Source organism: Microcaecilia unicolor, chromosome 1, assembly GCF_901765095.1.
Source record: "Microcaecilia unicolor chromosome 1, aMicUni1.1, whole genome shotgun sequence".
Lineage (NCBI taxonomy): Eukaryota > Metazoa > Chordata > Amphibia > Gymnophiona > Siphonopidae > Microcaecilia > Microcaecilia unicolor.
Window position 1 is genome coordinate 263,426,220 of NC_044031.1, and position 20,827 is coordinate 263,447,046.

General features: G+C 43.7%; 1 protein-coding gene, 2 non-coding genes and 1 pseudogene across 7 annotated transcripts in view; all 4 read right to left on the reverse strand.

Annotated features, from left to right (window-relative positions):
* TCAIM (T cell activation inhibitor, mitochondrial) overlaps positions 1–20,827 on the reverse strand; it is a 115,740-nt gene that overhangs the window by 41,413 nt on the left and 53,500 nt on the right. For all 5 annotated transcript variants that reach the window (XM_030206078.1, XM_030206092.1, XM_030206085.1 and 2 more), the window contains exon 5: positions 19,126–19,378. In XM_030206078.1, the coding sequence (XP_030061938.1) occupies positions 19,126–19,378 (253 nt within the window). The remainder of the gene's footprint in view (positions 1–19,125; positions 19,379–20,827) is intronic.
* LOC115460798 lies at positions 605–821 on the reverse strand. The gene has a single exon (XR_003940584.1). It is a non-coding gene; the product is annotated as a small nucleolar RNA U3 (small nucleolar RNA).
* LOC115460800 lies at positions 8,025–8,229 on the reverse strand (annotated as a pseudogene).
* Positions 9,027–9,243, reverse strand: LOC115460795. Its single transcript, XR_003940581.1, has one exon. It is a non-coding gene; the product is annotated as a small nucleolar RNA U3 (small nucleolar RNA).

Consider the following 20,827-nt stretch of genomic DNA (forward strand, 5'->3'; position numbering starts at 1 on the left):
GTCCATGGGACTCCCTTATATGGTGTGAAGCCCCACCCAGCGCATCCCAGGATGCACTGGCCGGAGCCGGGCGCCTCCATTTTGCAGCGGCACCGATAGAAGAGGAAGGAGGCCACCTCCTTCCTCAAGCTGCAGGTAGGGAGTGGGGAAGGGCTGCTAGACCACCAGGTTGGGGAGGGGGGGGAATTACCCATGACATACTGGGCCACCAGGGACATTGGTGGCATGCTGGGGGCTTGGGGAGCTGGACACCTCATCTCCAACCCCACTGAACCTGTGTCGGGTGGGGTGTGGACCAGAGCAGGACCCCTCCAGCCCCCTGTTGCTAGGGGGGGGGGGTTAGGTTGGAGTTCCTGCCAGGACAGGGGGGGACCCCCCCCCCCAGCAACAGGGGGCTAGGGGGACTGGAGGTGTGCCAGAACTCCAGCCCCATGTTGCTGGGGGTTGGGGGGCTATGCATTTACATGCTAGTTACATAGTGCCTGTCTTGCTTCTGATCATTGGACCATAAGTAACAGATAAGACACCTTTTAAAAACACTTCTACAATCAAACTTTGTCAAAAGTATTTTTTAAAGTCTATTTTTAACACACTTCATGAACTAACCACTCAGCTTATGTTTTCTTCCTCCTGTTCTTCCATGAAGAAGACAGAAACAATCATCAATTGCTGCCAGCAATTGTACAAGTACAACACTAGCAGCCTGTCTCATGCTCAGAAGAAAACACTTTTGTTCTTCCTCGTGGTTAGCGAGACCAAACACTTTCATACGCATTTCTCCAGTTACAAACTATAGAAATGATCCCTGAAAGTATAGTCTTAACCAACACTGTGCCCACTCCTGCTCTCCAGCTGAAGCTCAGCACTATTAAAGTTACAGTGGGAAATCATCAAGCCAGCTACTTCCTGAAAAATGTATAATAATGAACAAATAAAAATATTTACAAAGAAAATCTACACATAGTAACACCACTGTCACATTTGAACAGCATTTTACAACTTTTTTTTAACTAGTATTTAAGCTGCTGAAAACAGTCAGACCTTCTACTTAGCATATGACTAAGAGCTGTTAGTCAAGCCTTGAAGCTAGTTTGCCCCTCCCCTCCCATACTCTCTCACTGTGGCTATGAAACCTGTAAGAGTGGAGGTTGCATGTTGCAAAACAGACTGTGCATACTGCACAGGCATAAGGAAAACTGGAGAACTCATCTCTCTCAAAATAAAAGGTAAAAGAGAATCCCAACAAATTATATACATTTAAATATAATTTTACCTGATACATACCTACTTTATATGCACAAGCTGCGCTTTCATTAACTGCAACTGGTGCAGTAATGAATAAATAGGCGCTCAAATATGAAACACAAAATACACATGACAATGTGAGCTAGAAGTTTTTTCTCCCAACTGAACTATTTGCATTCCTCGTGCTTCCCTCTGAATCTGGGGGAGGTTAGGAAGGACAAATGGAACAGATCACTGCTGAGCATTTGGGCTCACCCTCCGCACTGCAAGGCGATCAGACAGCAACACACATAGTCCTTTATATTGCACATGAGGAACATTCTGTAGGATGATGTTTGACTGACAGGGCGGCCCTCCTCCCATTATAACAGGAGTCAGGTCCTTGCCCATTGTGGAAGGAAGCATAAAAGCACCTGAAAAGCCAGTGCCCAGGGACTTTCTCCTACCCTGGATTCTTGTGAACAAACAAAGAGGGCCCATTGCAAATACAAGGGAGTAAGAGGTACACAGACAGAAGAACCTCTCTGTGTGGTGCGAGATTTAACGCTGGACTATATGAGAAACCTGACATCCAGCTGTATCCCTATACTGTTCCCGAGGACTCAAGCACTGCGTGTGAACAGGGACTTGTCTCCCAGGTGCATCCCTAGCCTCCCATTCAGAGTGTAAACTGAAGACTCCGAACTGGATTCAGCCGCTCAACTCCAGCACATCGGCCACGGCGGACGAAGAACTCGAAAGACGTCACCTCGGGTTGGCTGGCGGGGGTTGGGGTCCCCCGCCAGCTGAAGAAATATTTTTAAAGGCCCAGGAGAAAGCGGACCTCGGCGCAAAAGTAAGAAACGGCAGCGGGGGAGGGCTGGCGGCGGGCCAGGGCGAAATCTGCGGGGGCCCAGGACCCTGTGGCCCCACGCAGATACGCCCCTGGGTCAGAGGATTAGCCTAGTGGCTACTACAATGGACTGTAAACCAAGAGACAAAGGTTCAAATCCCACTGTAACTCTTGATTTTTGTACCTAAAGATATAAGTACATAAGTACATAAGTAGTGCCATACTGGGAAAGACCAAAGGTCCATCTAGCCCAGCATCCTGTCACCGACAGTGGCCAATCCAGGTCAAGGGCACCTGGCACGCTCCCCAAACGTAAAAACATTCCAGACAAGTTATACCTAAAAATGCGGAATTTTTCCAAGTCCATTTAATAGCGGTCTATGGACTTGTCCTTTAGGAATCTATCTAACCTCTTTTTAAACTCCGTCAAGCTAACCGCCCGTACCACGTTCTCCGGCAACGAATTCCAGAGTCTAATTACACGTTGGGTGAAGAAAAATTTTCTCCGATTCGTTTTAAATTTACCACACTGTAGCTTCAACTCATGCCCTCTAGTCCTAGTATTTTTGGATAGCGTGAACAGTCGCTTCACATCCACCCGATCCATTCCACTCATTATTTTATACACTTCTATCATATCTCCCCTCAGCCGTCTCTTCTCCAAGCTGAAAAGCCCTAGCCTTCTCAGCCTCTCTTCATAGGAAAATCGTCCCATCCCCACTATCATTTTCGTCGCCCTTCGCTGTACCTTTTCCAATTCTACTATATCTTTTTTGAGATACGGAGACCAGTACTGAACACAATACTCCAGGTGCGGTCGCACCATGGAGCGATACAACGGCATTATAACATCCGCACACCTGGACTCCATACCCTTCCTAATAACACCCAACATTCTATTCGCTTTCCTAGCCGCAGCAGCACACTGAGCAGAAGGTTTCAGCGTATCATCGACGACGACACCCAGATCCCTTTCTTGATCCGTAACTCCTAACGCGGAACCTTGCAAGACGTAGCTATAATTCGGGTTCCTCTTACCCACATGCATCACTTTGCACTTGTCAACATTGAACTTCATCTGCCACTTGCACGCCCATTCTCCCAGTCTCGCAAGGTCCTCCTGTAATCGTTCACATTCCTCCTGCGACTTGACGACCCTGAAGGCTATTGAAGTGGTGTACATTCAGCTACAGTACATATTTTTCTGTTTCTGGAGGAAACATTTACCAAAAAAAATAAAAAAGTTAGAGTGGGATTTGAACCTGTGTCCCTTAGTTCACAACTCACTATACTAACCACTAGGCTACACTGTTCTGAGAGGATTCCTGTATGGCCCTTTTTATGAGAATGCTGCCAGACAAATATCCTTGTACCTTGTTTTCCCCTGTTTATAATTTAAAAGTTTCAGTTTGTAAAACGGTTCTTCAGGATAGATGTCTCCAGCTTAAGGATGTCTTTCTCACATATTTTCAAACAGAAAACCCCAATGTTTTTCATGTTCAAAAATGGCTGTGAGATGAACCTTTTTTTGGATGTTTCTTTGGCAGTTAGACTTACTTTTGAAAATGCTTCTCTACATATCACCATGGAATTTACAGCAGAGAAAATGAATTCAATATTTGTATCACTAAGAGGCAGCCCAGAGCCACCGACAGAGCCAGGCCTGGGGCAGAACCGGATAGCAACACACAGCCCCTCCCCACTCGTGCTGCCGCTCCCTCCAGCCCACCCCTTACCTTTCTATTTATTTTTGTTACATTTGTACCCCGCGCTTTCCCACTCATAGCAGGTTCAATGCAGCTTACATATTATATACAGGTACTTAATTGTACCTGGGGCAATGGAGGGTTACGTGACGTGCCTAGAGTCACAAGGAGCTGCCTGTGCCTGCAGTGGGAATCGAACCCAGTTCCCCAGGATCAAAGTCCACCACTCTAACCACTAGGCCACTCCTACACTCCTGGGCACAGCTGCAGCAGAAAAAAAATATGCTTATTGTAGGACAAAAAGTTGACTCTCTCTGTATTACTGAGAAAATGCTGCTTTTTTTTGGTTTGTTTGTTTTTTTAAAATCCAGATAAGGAACGGCATAGACTCTAATAGAAAGAAACTGGGCGGACCCAGTCCATGAGCACTAGAAGCAGTCCTGGGAACAACACACTATCCCAATATACACCCTCTTCCCATTCCCTACCTCCACCTTCTTCCTCTCTTACCCATCCACATTATGTTGTCCACCTCTTTATACGCTATATTACAGCTGTTATCCAATCTGTGATACCTTGTAAACCTATTATGTAAGCCGAATTGAACCTGCTAATAAGTGGAAAAGCGCGGGGTAGAAGTGTTACAAATAAATAAATATAAGACTGACTACCCTAATTTCTAGTTCCCTTATAGTGGAGGCTACTCTTATAACCATTGGGTTCAAGGTAAGTGACTTGCTCAAGAAAACAAGGAGCTGCTATGGGATCTGAATCAGACTGCTTTGGTTGTCACTGTAGTGCTCCAACAACGGCTTTTTTTTTTTTTTTTTTTTTTTTTTTAATACATGGCCCAAATCATATCCATCCAACCAATAGGAAGAGATATTGCACTGCTGGTGCTAATGGCACATACCCCTTGGGTCTGCGGGAAAGAGAAAATAAAAACACGTGTCTCTCAGCTGACTCTTGCAAAGGAAATCTTGAAGTAAAAAAAAATAAAAATAAAGAAGAGTCCCTATAGAAAGGGAACCCAGCCCAAACATTGCAAATGCTCCCTGAGCGGTATCAGGCAATTAGGCACCCCAGAAATGCAAGTGGTAAAATAGTGGCTCTGCTTCCAAGGAGGGACCCAGGCCTGGCAAACCCCTCTCTACCTGCTCCCACGGTCTATCCTCTCCTGCTCCTGTCCGTGCCAGGAGCTGGGACCATAACACGATACTAATGTAACGCATTACTAATGTAATCATTTGGGTCCTGGTGGCACGCAAGAGGAGGGGAGAGGACAGATCTGGAAGCAGGCAGGCGGGAAAAAGCTTGCCTGCACCAGGCCTCCTCTTGGAAGCCAAGCCCGGGGAATTTTGTCCCTCTCTCGGTGTCCCTGAGGCAACCCACTGAAATGGAGAAAGCATGTGGAGCACACCTTACGGAATTGTTTGAAATATCTGTGCGTTTATGTGAGTGTGTGTCTGTTTGTTTGATTGTGTATGAACCCAAGGCAAAGAAGCACATTGGGCCTCCTGCTACAATATAAAAGAGGATAAAGGGAGAGATTTGATATACCACCTTTCTATGGTGCAATCAAAGATATTTACATATATCTTATATGCAGGTACTTTTTCTGTCTCTATTGGACTCACAATCTAAGCTATTCTTTTTGTACCTGGGGCAATGGAAGGTTGAGTGGCTTGTCCAGGGTCACAAGGAGCTGCAGCAGGAAATGCACTTGGTTCCCCAGGTTCTCACCTCACTACACTAACCATTAGGCTACTCCTCCACTCCAATATAAATACATTTTAAAACTCGGAATGGCCTAGTGGTTAGGGTGGTGGACTTTGGTCCTGGGGAACTGAGTTCGATTCCCACTTCAGGCACAGGCAGCTCCTTGTGACTCTGGGCAAGTCACTTAACCCTCCATTGCCCCAGGTACAAATAAGTACCTGTATATGTAAGCCGCATTGAGCCTGCCATGAGAGGGAAAGCGTGGGGTACAAATGTAACAAAAAAAACAAAAACTCCCATCAAGAGGCCTGTGTAAATCTGACTGGAGAGGAGTGCTGACAGAGGAGGATGAGGTAAGAAGCACTGCCCACAACTTCTCCTGCCACAGCTAGAAGCCAGTGTACAGAAGAAGGGAAGAAGACATACTTCTGCAGGCTGCTTTAGTTTATCCTCTTCTCACCACCCCTCTCCCCACACATATACACATAAAAAGAAGTGCGTCAGCAACTGATTTATCAGAGTAAAAATGACGGGATGGGTTGTTGTTTACGATAAAATGTCATTTGCTAATAAAAGAGCACACTGTCTCCTCTCCTGATAGTGTGCACACACCTGCACTGAGGCTCCATCCATATGTGATGGCTTGTGCATGCGTGCACTATCAGGAATTCTGGGTCTTATTTGCACGTAGTGCACACTCTTTTGTGTTGAGTATACACTTTTGACAACATTCATTCCAGAACGATAAACGATATGGGGGGGGGGGGGGGGGGGGGGGGGGGAACAGCACAAAACGTTTTTGGCTGTCATCCCTATTTAAAATGCACCTTACGAGTCACTGAATTAGAATACCTGAGAGGGCCCCAAGTACATGCCTGGTTTGCTGAAAGGGATCTAGGTGTCGTCGTTGATGATACGTTGAAACCTTCTACTCAGTGTGCTCCTGCGGCTAAGAAAGCAAATAGAATGTTAGGTATTATTAGGAAAGGAATGGAAAACAAAAATGAGGATGTTATAATGCCTTTGTATCGCTCCATGGTGCGACCGCACCTCAAATATTGTATTCAATTCTTTTCGCCGCATCTCAAAAAAGATATAGTGGAATTAGAAAAGGTTCAGAGAAGGGCGACAAAAATGATAAAGCGGATGGGACGACTTCCCTATGAGGAAAGACTAAAGCGGCTAGGGCTCTTCAGCTTGGAGAAAAGGCAGCTGAGGGGAGATATGATAAGAGGTATATAAAATAAGGAGTGGAGTTAAACAGGTAGACGTGAAGCGTCTGTTTTCGCTTTCCAAAAATACTGGGACTAGGGGGCATGCGATGAAGTTACAAGGTAGTAAATTTAAAACGAATCGGAGAAAATTTTTCTTCACTCGTGTAATTAAACTCTGGAATTCGTTGCCAGAGAATGTGGTAAAGGCAGTTAGCATAGCGAAGTTAAAAAAAAAAAAAAAAGGTTTGGATGGCTTCCTAAAGGAAAAGTCCACAGACCATTATTAAATTAGACTTGGGGAAAATCCACTATTTCTGGGATAAGCAGTATTAAATGTTTTGTACTTTTTTGGGATCTTGCCAGGTATTTGCGACCTGGATTGGCCACTGTTGGAAACAGGATGCTGGGCTTGATGGACCTTTGGTCTGTCCCAGTATGGCAATACTTATGTACCTGTACCCAGTGTCTGTGGCAAGGAGCAGAAGCAGGGTTGCGTTGGAGTATTGGGTATCTTTAAGTACAAGACAAGCTGCTGTGTTTTGAGCAGTTTGTAATTTTCTGATTAGCGAGGTCTTAAGTCCTGCACAGACTGCATTGCAGTAATCAAATTTTGATAGTACCAAGGATTGAGTTAATGATCTGAAAATTGTGTTTTGAAAATAAGGTCTTAATATTTTTAGTTTCCATAATGATTTGAATACATTACACACTAAGGGGTCCTTTTACTAAGGTGCACCAAAACGTGGCCTGCTCTGGTGTAGACACGTGTATTGGACGCACGCAGGTCCATTTTTCAATGCACCTGCAAAAAAGGCCCCCTTTTTGGCCAAAAATGGACATGTGGCAAAATAAAAATTGGCGCGCGTCCAGTTTGGGCCTGAGACCTTACCGTCAGCCATTGACTTAGCGGTAAGGTCTCATGCATTAACTGGGCAGTAATCATCAGCGTGCGTACACTGCTGATTACCACCTGGTTTGCGCTACATGGTAGAATATAAAAAATATTTTCTGCCGCGCGTACAAAATGGAATTACTGCTCAGGGCTCGTGGTAACCGGGCGGTAGTTCCAAACTGATGCCTGTTGGACGCACGTAGGTGCCTGCGTGCCTTAGTAAAACTGCCCCTAATTTGGATACTCGTGGTTCAAATGACAGATTCTATGCCAAATTTGGTCCCATTCCATTATTTTTTCTAGTTATTTTGCACCCAAACAATTCTTATCACCTTACATACAGAGAATAATTGCACACATTTAAAACCTATCACATACCATGTTTTAAATCTACTCTTGGCACATGTAACAGACTAACCACTCAGCTTCTGTTTCCTTCTTCCTGCTTTTCCAGTAAGAAAAGAGGAACCATAATCAAACACTGAGTATTGCTATAACACTACAAGCTTGTTTTATGCTCAGAAACACATCAGTTCTTCCTTATAGCTACCGAGCCCAATCACTATCATACGCATTCCTCCAGTTAAAAACTATACACATGATCCCTGAATGTATAATCTTAATAAACACTATGCCCATTCCCACTCTCCAGCTGAAGTGCAGCACTATTACAGTGGGAAACCATCAAGCCAGCTACTTCCTGAAAAAAATATACAATATAACACAAATATAAAATATCTACAAACAGCATCAACGCTATCACATTTGAACAGCATTTTGTTACCTTTATCTGTATTTAGCTCATTTGCTACTTCCCCCCTCCCCAATACTCTGCATTGCTGTGGCTGCTGCTTAGCTATGAAAACTGTTAGAGGAGACACTGCAAGTTCCAAACCGGACTGTGCATACTTTACACACATTACAAGACAAAAACTGGAGAACTCACCTTCAAATAAGCTATTATAACACATTACAATTTCAAGCACATTTCACCAGTTACAAACTATAGAAATGATCCTTGAAATTATAGTCTTAATACTGGGCACACTCCCACTTTCCAGGTGAAGCTCAGCACTATTAAAATTACAATGGGACAACATCAAGCCAGCTACTTCCTGAAAAATGTACAATATGGAAGAAATAAAACATATGTACAAGAATATGTACAAATAACATCATTTTGATACATTTAGCAGTGTTTCAGCTGCTGAATACAGTCATACAGAGCTCACAAAAGAGCTGAACCTTATTTCCCCTTCCCCTCTGGCTGCTATGCTTACTACATAATATTTACTTGATCAAAAGAATCCCAGAATGATCCATCCATAACATATTTACAGAATAGTACATCATAAATCTATATAAAAACTTTCATAAACATACATTCTTTATCTTTCCTTAATACCACTTATAAGCTAACCACTCAGCTTATGTTTTCTTCCTCCTGTTCTTCCATAAAGAAGACAGAAACAATCATCAATTGCTGCCAGCAATTGTACAAGTACAATACTAGCAGCCTGTCTCATGCTCAGAAGAAAACACTTTTGCTCTTCCTCGTGGTTAGCGAGACCAAACACTTCCATACGCATTTCTCCAGTTATAAACTATAGAAATGATCCCTGAAAGTATAGTCTTAACCAACACTGTGCCCACTCCTGCTCTCCAGCTGAAGCTCAGCACTATTAAAGTTACAGTGGGAAATCATCAAGCCAGCTACTTCCTGAAAAATGTATAATAATGAACAAATAAAAATATTTACAAAGAAAATCTACACATAGTAACACCACTGTCACATTTGAACAGCATTTTACAACTTTTTTTTTACCAGTGTTCAAGCTGCTGAATACAGTCAGACCTTCTACTTTGCATATGATTAAGAGCAACCAGAGCTCAGTCAAGCCTTGAAGCTAGTTTGCCCTTCCCCTCCCCTGCTGTGCTCTGGCAGCTGCTTGGATGCATCTCTAACAGGCAGATGATCAAAAGCCCCATGCTGTTCCAAACAGCACTCTAAAATAGTGTTGGAACAGTGCTGGGCGCTATTAGACCTATGATCAGAGATAATGCATGCAAATTTAAGCAGTGCAATTATCTCTTTATGGGGTAGAAGTGCGGGAGAATTGTGCCTGAGCATGCGCTCAGCACAATCCTCCCGAGGCGGGGATAGTGCTGGGCAGACTTATACGGTCTGTGCCCTGAAAAAGACAGGTACAAATCAAGGTAAGGTATACACAAAAAAGTGGCACATTTCTTGGGCAGACTGGATGGACCGTGCAGGTCTTTTTCTGCTGTCATCTACTATGTTACTATGTTTGACAGATCTGGGCTGGAGACCAATGAAAAGAGAAGGACGTCCATCTTTAAATTGGAAGATGGACGTCCTCAACTGCCCTGTTGTAGGGACGGCCAAATTAGAAGGGGGTGTCAGAGGTATAGCGACGGGGCAGTTGAGGACATCCAAAATTTGGACGTTTCTGTAATGGGCAGTTAAGGTCGTCCAAAATTAGATATTTCTATGAGAAAGACGTCTTTCTCATTGAAACATCCAATTTTGGACGTCCTTAAATACCCATTGCAGAAACATCCAAATTTTGGATGTCCTCATCTGCCCCGTCACGGAAATGTCCAAATTTTGGACGTCCTCAACTGCCCTCGCTGGCAGGTTTGCTGTAGGGGGGAATGGGGGACCTGCCAGCATGCAAATGCATGCTGGACAGGGCTCACCATTCCTCCCCAATGATCAGCAAACCCTAATGCCAGCTTGGAGCTGGCATAGGGTTTGTCGCAGCCAGCGACCCAATCTTTGGCGCGCTGGACGCTGATCATTGGGGATGAATGCGTTAAGCCCTGATTAGCATGCATCTGCAAGCTACTTGCGCTAAGAGCCCTCGAGCGCGTTGTTTCACGTGCTAAAGGGCTCTGATCATGGGGTGGTAGCAAATGCCGGCGCTAGTATGGCGCTAACAGCCTCTAGCGCCGGCGTTTGCTTTTGATCATCTGCCTGTCAGTAACAGGTAAGACAGAATCTCAAAACATTATGTGATTTAAATATTCACATGAAAGCTTACAAACATTTCTACAATTAAACTTTCTCAAAGAAATGTTTTTTTAAAATCTATTCTTAATACACTTTATAAGCTAACCACTCAGCTTGTGTTCTCCTCCTACTCTTCCATAAAGAAAAGAGAAACAATCACCAAATGCTGTCAGCAATTGTACAAGTACAACACTATCAGCCTGAAGCTCAGTTCTATTCAAGTTACAGTGGGAAACCATCATGCCAGCTACTTCTTGAAAAAGTACACAATATGAACAAGAATATCTACAAATAAAATCAACACCGTCACATTTGAATAATCCCACTGCTGCTCCTTGTGATCTTGGGCAAGTCACTTAACCCTCCATTGCCTCAGGTACAAACTTAGATTGTGAGCCCTCCTGGGACAGAGAAATATCCAGTGTACCTGAATGTAATCACCTTGAGCTACTACTGAAAAAGGTGTGAGCAAAATCTAAATAAATAGCATTTCACAACTTTTACCAGTGTTTAAGCATCTACACCTTCTAATTAACATATGCACTAAAGAGCAGAAGCTCGTTTGCTCCTCCCCTCCCATACTTTGCTCTGCTCTGGCTGCTGCTTGGCTGTGAAACCTGTAAGAGATGACCTTGCATGTTGCAAAGCAGACTGTGCATATTGCACAGGCAATACATGAGGAAAACTGGAGAACTCAGCTCTCTCTACTTGAGGGGTAAAAGAGAATCCCAACAAATTATACGTCTGAATATTATTCAGTATAAAAATATAAATTTACCTGATACATATTTACTTCATATGCACAAGCTGAACTTTCCTTAACTGCAACTGGTCCTGTAATTTATAAACAAGAACTCATATGGGAAATACGCAATTAAATATGACAATGTGAACTTGGCTTTCTTTCCCCCAACTGAACCATCTGCACTGTTCATTCTTCCTTGTGACCCGGCGGTTATGTCGGGATTGCTCACTATCCTTCATATGGGCTCACCCTCTACGCTACAGGGATCTGGAGTGTGCTGCGAAGATGTGGGAGAGGGATATCTAGTGATAGGGACATCATGATTCAATTTCTGTCTCTGCCAGTGAGACGCTTTGTAGCTTTGAGGTCAGTATCTCCACTGCATCAGGTACCAGCTGAGACTGTAAGCTCTATGGGAAAGAGACATACTGTACCTATTGTTCTGGTTCTTCTGAGTATGCAGAGCAGTGGCATAGCTAGGTGAGGCCTTGGGGGCCTGGGCCCCCCCAAATTACCTCCAGACTCCTGGTTTTGCTGGTGAGGGTCGCCAATCCCCGCCAGCTGAAGTCTTGTCCTGCGCCGGTCTCTGGCACTGCCGAGTTGCCTGCCCTGTTCTCCCCTTCCCCCTCACGTCCTGTACACTCCTTTTAGTGAAATTGCACAGTTTCACTTAAAGGAGCATGCAGGACCTGAGAAGGAAGGGAGAGCAGGGCAGGCAACTCGGCAGTGCCAGAGACCGGCGCAGGACAAAGCTTCAGCTGGCGGGGATTGGGGACCCCTGCCAGCCAAGGTACTTTGTTGCAGCAGTGGGTGGGGGAGCGGCGAGACGGCCGGGGGGGGGGGGGGGGGGGGGGGAGCGGCACGGCGGCAGACTAAAATGTGCCCCCCCCCTCCTCGGGCTCTGGCCCCTCCCACTGCGAGGTCTGGCTATGCCCCTGATGCAGAGCACTGTACACTGATAACAGTAGTACCTAAGTTCAGACTGCAGCATATCACAGTGACCTTTTGGATACCAAAAACATCTACAAGCTGATCTGAGCAAAAGACAAAAGAACCTATCAACTTACTGGGAGCCGCAAGAGGCATAGCAAAAGAGGCAGATTGGGTGGCAGAGCCGGTGGCGGGAGGTGGGGATAGTGCTGGGCAGACTTATACGGTCTGTGCCAGAGCTGGTGGTTGGGAGGCGGGGCTGGTGGTTGGGAGGCGGGGCTAGTGCTGGGCAGACTTACACGGTCTGTGTCCTGAAAAGGACAGGTACAAATCAAAGTAAGGTATACACAAAAAGTGGCACATATGAGTTTATCTTGTTGGGCAGACTGGATGGACCATGCAAGTCTTTTTCTGCCGTCATCTACTATGTTACTATGTCACTTGTTCTGGCAGTGCCTTTTCACAGAGGGAAGGGGAAAGTGAAAGGGGATGGGTCTTGATATACCACCTTTCTGTGGTTACAATCAAAGTAGTTTACATATTATGTACAGGTACTTATTTTATATCTGGGGCAATGGAGGTTTGGTGATTTGCCCAGAGTCAGAAGGAGCTGTAGTGGAAACTGAACCCAGTTTCCCAGGTTCTCAGACTGCTGCACTAACCATTAGGCTATTCCTACACTTCACCAAGAGTGAATGGAGGCCATAAATAGAGAATTGTATATACCCAATAATTGTATCTAATCTTTATTATGTTACTAGAAAGTTCAGTGTGAAGTGATGCCTTTGACTTCCAGATTGAAAATGCTATTTCTACAATTACTGATTTCAAACAGTAATAGTCTTTATTATAAACTCTGTGAATTTATCTGTACATCATAGCCATATGAATAGTAACAATCCCAAATTAAATAATTCCCCTCACAAACCTAAAACAATACAAAAAGGTCAACTATATTTACTTTTTTATTTCATTTCAAAAACTAAAGAACAGAATGTGGTAAAGGCGGTTAGCTTAGCTGGGTTTAAAAAAGGTCTGGACAGCTTCCTAAAGGAAAAGTCCATAGACCATTATTAAATTGACTTGGAGAAAATGCACTGCTTATTTCTGGGACAAGAAGCAGAAAATGTATTGAACTTTTTCGGGATCTTGCCAGGTATTTGTGATCTGGATTGGCCACTGTTGGAAACAGGATGCTGGGCTTGATGGACCTTTGGTCTGTCCCAGTGTGGCAATACTTATGTCATGTATTTTTCCTTTAATGTATTCTACTTCTATCTGTATGTGTAAACAAATTTTTTTATTGAGAAATAAACAATATAACAGCAACAGAGTGTTGTTTTTATAATAAAACATTGTTTTAACTTCCAAAACAAAGAACTTGTATCCCTCCCTATCCCCCTTACCCCCCCCCCCCACCAGTGGCGTAGCCACAGGTGGCCTTGGGTGGGCCAGGGCCCACCCATTTATAGCTCAGGCCCACCCAACAGTAGCACATGTTTAGTGGTAACTGGTGGGCATCCCAAGCTCCACCAGCGGAAGATTTTCCCCTTATGGTAACGAAAATGCTACTCTCCACAACACCGGTACCTGCGCATGTTCAGTTTTCAGTGCATGCCTCCTGCCAAGGTGGAAGAAGCGTTTTCCCACCAGCTGAGATAATTTTTTTTTTTTGGGGGGGGGGGGGGGTAGAGAACACTTGGTGCCCACCCAATTCTTGCCTAGGCCCACCCAAAATCTGTTGTCTGGCTACGCCCCTGCCCCCCACCCATATAATTCTCCTAGACAGCTCAGAAGGCCTGTACTCTTATGACCCTCTGAGCTCATAGCAAGGAAACACTACAAAAGAAAAACATCCCAACTCACCCCCAACTGAGCTCCTCCCCCCCTTTATTCACATTCATGACCACAGACATGGTATAGGTTTGCAAAAGCCCATCAAATATTACAAAGCAATAATGATCAAACCACGAGCTTTTGGATGCAGAGAGTGAAGAAATCGCTTCGGTCTCTTGGGGAATCCTTCAGCATCTCTGGCCTTCCAGAAATTTGGAGGCTCAGCAGTAACCCAATATTGCAATACACATTTACCTGCACTAAACTCATCTTGCGGATGAGCAAAGTGTTGCCCCTGGACCTACCACCAAGTGCTCCCTTTTTATCTAATAACAACTGTTCTACTGTGCCTGCCATCCCTCCCCCCACCAATGTATTCACATAACTTGTAAATGTCACCCAAAAACCCTGTACTTTGAGGCAACTCCAAAATGAATGAAAGAAACAACTGGACTGTCCTCCACATTTTGGACAACTAGTAGTCTGCGTCTCACCCAAGTGATATAATTAAGTCTGGGCAAAGTAAGGTTGATGTTATCACACTAAAATAGCATTCCCTTAACCTCACACAAGGCGTACGTCCTGGAATGCTAACCAAACTCACTAAAATATCCCACGCTGCTAAGGGCCTACCCAAATCAAACTCCAATCTATGCCACAAAGGATCAAAATTCTTTGGGGGTTCTCGTCAACACCCAATGAATTCCCAATATTGATAATCTCTCTTCTGTAATGTCATTAAAAAATCCACACACCCTTTCCCTCATTCTGTTATCCAATAACTCAGCTCCCAGTTATGCTATATAATGTTTCACTTGACTATAAGCAAATCTGTTCCCCCAGGGCGCCCCAATATGTGCCTGTAAATCCTCAAATGGGATCAAGGTACCTCCCCTGTCAATCATGTGCTTCAAAAGGGTAACACCCCGTTGTTCCCAAAGGACAAAAAGGGAATTATCCATCCCGGCTCAAATCTCATGTTTCCCCATATAGAAAGCTGATCCGTGACTGCTGGGTTTTCCCCCCAAATGTTTTAATGAGAACACTCCACACAGCCCGCACTGGACCAAGTAATAACCTGTTTTTATAGTCTGGAGGGACATGAACCAAGGAATGATGGAGTAAGGAACACAAATTGTAAGGCACATAATACACTCTCTCAAACTCCAGAGGAGTACTTCTATCTTTATATAGACCATCTAGTGTCTGGCCCCCTTTCATCCCCATAGCTGCTGCTAAAAGTTATTTAAGTAAATGCAACCCTGGACGTCCGTCACTCCTGCGCTCCCACTGCTTGTACTCAGGATGGTGTAGCCACTCATGCATATAATACAATGTGCCACCCTTGGGTGGGCTGCACTCAGCTTGCCAACATGCAGTGGCAGAGTAGCAGTGATCACAGATCACTCCTACCCTGAGAAAACTAAGAGGCTTATGATAGAAGAGGGCATGAGAAAGGTTTGGTGGGGGTTAAAATAATGTCAGCTTTTGTGTGTGTGTGTGGGGGGCGTTCAGACATTTGTTTCCCTTTTCACTTTCCCCACTTGTTTCATTTTAAGGACACAAACCAAACCAGACAACCAGTGATTTTCAGGGTCTATCTATATCAGGGGTGGGGCAACCTGCAGCCCACCACTAAATTTTATTTGGCATGTGAGCCCACAGAAAGTATATACAGAAAACATTATTAACCAGAGTTCTGGCAGTTTTAAAGACTGCATTTTCAGAATAGCCAGTCTAGAAGTTTGTTTCCACCATATTTAGTCACATTTTTACTTATCACAGACGATCCATGGAGCTCTGTGCGTATCTGGTTCTGACATCATACAATGCTGTGGCCCACCATGGATAGTAATGACATTCATGCGGCTGTGTGTGTGTAATGATTGCAACAGACAGCCCACTGACCTAACCATTAGGCTTATTCCTGTGAACCCGGGGAATTGAGTTCGATTTCCACTTTAGCTCCTTGTGACTCTGGGCAAGTCACTTAACCCTCTGTTGCCCCAGCTACAAAAACTAGGTTGTACCAAAGGTAGTCTATCAAATCCATGACTTTTACCCTTTAGTAGAACTAAAAGCCCTATTAAGTCAGAGAGACTCAGTGAGGCACAGGACAGCAAGATTGGTACTGAAAGCCTAGAACCCCCAAACCCAGGTGGCAGAGGGGCAGCCATGTTAGTCCCAACAGGCTATTGCACCCAAGCAACCAACCTGATCTGCCTGACAAATTGGTAGTACCCTTGCAACACCTAAAATTAATGTATGCAACATATTTTACATGCTTAAAGTTGCACCTTAAATACAATCTGGCTGACATTTAGCCGGTGGCAGACAGCTTTTTTTTTTTTTTGTCTACTGCTGGCGTTAACACTGGAAATTCAAGGCCAGGCCCTGTGCAGACTTTGGCATTGAATTTCTAGGGTTTTTTTTTCTCTCTTTCATTTTAAATCCAGCTAGCGCATGCCTGGTCAAGTCAATATTCAGACTTAAACAGCCATTTGCTAGCGCATGAAGATAGGACAGCTATTTATGCACTAAACATGGCCAGTTAGCTCTGAGTACTGGGAGCTAACCAACTTCACCCTGAAATGCCCCCGACGTAGTTGGCTTCCGATTCGGCACTTAACTGGTCATTTTCAGCATCACTAACTGGTTAAGTGCCACTGAAAATGATCGGATAGCTGCATACACGCGAGTTAACTGGTTGGCGGCTGCTCCCAACCAGTTAACTTGCTGTAAATGTCGGCCGGCATATATTTAAAAATTCGTTACGGTGTGTAATACATTTTTAAATGCTCACGTCTTACAGTACTGAATATTCTGTCACAAGTGAATTGCGTTAAGAAATAATTTGCTGAGCTTAAAGGGGAAAAAAATGAAGGCTTTTTTTCCCCAAGTTTTTAGCAATTCTTTATTGAAGATAACAAGTTAGTTATGTTCACCGTGTTGTATGAAACACAATATTGTACTGGGAAGGTAATATCAGTACAGGACCAAGCAGACAGTTTGAACAAACCATTTTGCATTCTTCATTCCCTATCATTCAACAAAACAATCCCCAAAACCAACTACGGGACCTATAACTTCCTCATTGAGAACAATTTAACTTACTAAAATGTAATGAATAAATAAAATATATTGTGGCAATGATCCTCAGACCAAACAATATCTAAAGCCAAATATACAATGACACAAATGATTGGGAAAGATCTAGAAGACCCATGGTAGCCTTAAAACCTACTAAAATGTTTGTCACTCGGGAAAATGAAAAAACTTAAGTTGGTTTTCTTCAATACAAGGGAACGATTTTGGTGGCTCAACACACTATGGAATGGGCAACATTTTTACATCATGTGTTCATTTTTGTTTTCCCGATATTGCCACTCTTATTGCCTGTACTGCAGTATTTTTACCGGTCTCAGACTTACTGGTTACATCTGTATCACGCTTGAGGGTTTTTTTTGTTTTAACAATGAAAGGCTTTTTAAATTTTTAATGATTTTCTGCTGGCCAATATTTAAGGGGTGGATGAATATATTATTTATACATGTTTGTTTCTTATTCTGCTGTATTTTAAATTGCTAAGGGGTTAATTTTCAAAGGGGTTTAAACCCCATTGAGCTAGGCAGCCGCCGATAGTCAGCAGTTCTAACCAGCCATGTGCAGGTTAGGGGCAGTTTTGGGGTGGAGTTTGGGCTTAACTGGTGATATTCTTCTGCTAAACTGGCTAAGTAAGAGCAGCGGTAAGCCCAACACTGGGTTACCATGTGCACATGGGAGCCCTTACCGCCACCTCAGTGGGTGGCGGTAAGGGTTCCCCACTGCATGGCCATGTGGCGAGAGTTTTCTTACCACATGGCCATTTTATTTGCGGGGCTTTTTACCCGCTGCTGTAAAAAGGGCCATTGCACGCGGGAAAAACAGCCCCAGCTGCTCTTAGAACATAATGATGTGTACCAGGGGCGTAGCCAGACTTTGGTGGGAGGGGGGTCCAGAGCCCAAGGTGAGGGGGCACATTTTAGCCCCCCCCCCCCGACGACCCTCTCGACCCCCCCCCCCCCACCGCCAACCCTCCCCCGCCGCCGCCTACCTTTGCTGGCAGGGGACCCCAACCCCCGCCAGCCGAGGTTCTCGTCTTCCGGTGCAACGCTTCGTTCTGTTTCTGTGAGTCTGACGTCCTGCTATTTATTTCATTTCATACCAATTTGTTTGTTCTTAATTTTACTCTAATTATTTGCACTGTTTGAATATTATTTGCTTCATGAAGTTTTCAATTTGTATACGTGAATGTTTTACTATATATTTATATATCTTTTACATACTTCACTTTATGTATGACACTATTGTTTTTTTTCACTTTTGTGTAGATTCATTTGACCCCTGATGCAGGCCCTGGTGCTGAAACACGACCGTGTCGGGTCGTTTTTAAGCTGTTTATATAAAAGACTTACTGATATCCTCTTCGAGTTGTCCTCACTTTGTTGTCCATTGCTATTTTACCTCCCTCCACTGCCTGCACAGTGAGCTACCATGTAAGTTATATTAATTTACAGAAAACCCACCTAGATAATTTCATTATGAATGCCAGCCACACAGTACAGGCTGGCAACTCACTTTCTGTAAGGGCCGCATTTAGTATAGTGTATCTGCTTGTTTCAACATGGGGCTGTGCAGGATATGATCATCATTTCCAGTGAAGGGACAGACTTCCGGTGGTGGAACAGATGTACCTAGGTACCTGCACCCCTAGATATGGGGTCCTTTCGGGACTAAGAACGATTATAAAACATTTCAAAGATGGAAATAAAATGAAATCTGACACATGCAGATATCAAGAAGAAAGCCACCTTACCATAATTTAATTCCTCTGTACACCTCGACATTTTACAACACAAGCAAAACATTTCACAAGTCTAAAATCCTATTAATATTTATTTAGAATAATGATTAAAATAAAACTCTTACATACATTAAAGCAGTTTCCACCTTCTGGGCTTGTTCTAATTCTTCCTCAGGATCCTTGAATCCAGTAAATGTGTAATATGTCTTGTCCCATTTGATAGGCCTATAGAATGTTCCAGGCCCTCCCTTATGAGACTGGGAATCCATAGTAACATTTGAGCTTTGGACATGCTCAGTAGATAAACTGCAGGAGTCGAGAATATCTAATACTGTGCTTCGCAAGTCCCTGGTGTTCAGAGTAATACTGACTGCTCGGAACCCTATAAAAAAAGCAAACATCCAGAACAATTATTTTCACTTTATCTAAATCTACTAAACCTGAAACACAACAAAACAAGAATGCAAATGCCATAAACTTATAATTTAAAGTAACACTCTTAACATTTATTTAAAATATAATGGTAAGGACGGGGAGGGGTTGGCGAGGATTGGGTTTTTGAAGTTGTGTTATATGTTTGTTCTTGTTTATAAAATTTGCCAAACTAGAATAAAAATAAAGTAAAAAAAAAAAAAAAAGGTGAAAAATAAATGTACTGCCAAATAGTATAAGCACTGGGATCAAAGAAATAAAAAGCCATAAGGCGGGTGATTCTATAAAGGGGTGCCTACTGGGAGTCCATTCTATAACAGCAGTGTAACAGGTGAGATATATACACATGTATGTTTAGGCACAAAGCAGTTACATCGAGCTAGTGTAAATGCTCATGCCTAGACTGGGGAGACAGGAATACTGTAAGTTATGTGCATGTAAGTTACACACAAGTGTGTGCTCTGCCTATGCTCCATCCATGAAACCCTAAATACTACATAGCTGGATTATTGCCATTTACATACGTATGTTCATAAGTGCATGTAAATAAATAAATAGAATACTAGCATTTCTTTGTGTACGTGCCACCTACATCAACATGGCTCCTTATAGAATGACCCCAGGTGCCTGCTACACTTGGGTTATATTTGGCCACAAAAAAAGGGCCAACCGCACAGGGCAATGGATAGCATCAAATGTAGCAGGCCACACTGGATCCACATTCTGGGTCGAAGACCTGAACCAAATGGAGCAATTCAAAAACCACTTAGATCCCATATTTCTATTCCGCAGCCGCTGGAACTGCTTCTGCCATAAGGGAGGAGAAAGAAAAGGGAGTTTTGACAACACGAGAAATTACCTAAAAAGATTAGAAGAATGGTCTAATGTTTGGCAGTTAAACTTTTTATGAAAACCTGTTTATTATCAGCAATACAGGAACAAAGTACACATTAAAAGTACAATTGCCACCGGGGCAAAAGCAACTAACAAAGGATGACCAAGTCTCATAATAAACAAGAAAAACGAAACAAGCTATTCCCCATTGCTAATTTATAATTAAAAGCCTACCAACCCTCTTGCCCCCACCTCCCCGACCCTCCCCCTTCCCCACAGCAGCAGTTGGCAGTTAAAATGTAATGCAAACAGGTATAGAGTAATGCACATGGGGTGTAGATACCAAAAAGAGTTCTATTTGCTAAGGGGTGAGAGGCCGATAAGCACAGACCAGGAGAGGGTCCTTGAGGTGATAAGTGTTGGAGGATCTTAAGGTAGTAAAACAATGTGACAAGGTGGTGGAGTGTAGACAGAAGGATGCTAAGCTGAATAGAGAGAAGCATATCCAGTGAGAAGAAAGGAGGCGTTAATGACTCAGTACATGTTGTTGGTGAGGTCCCATTTG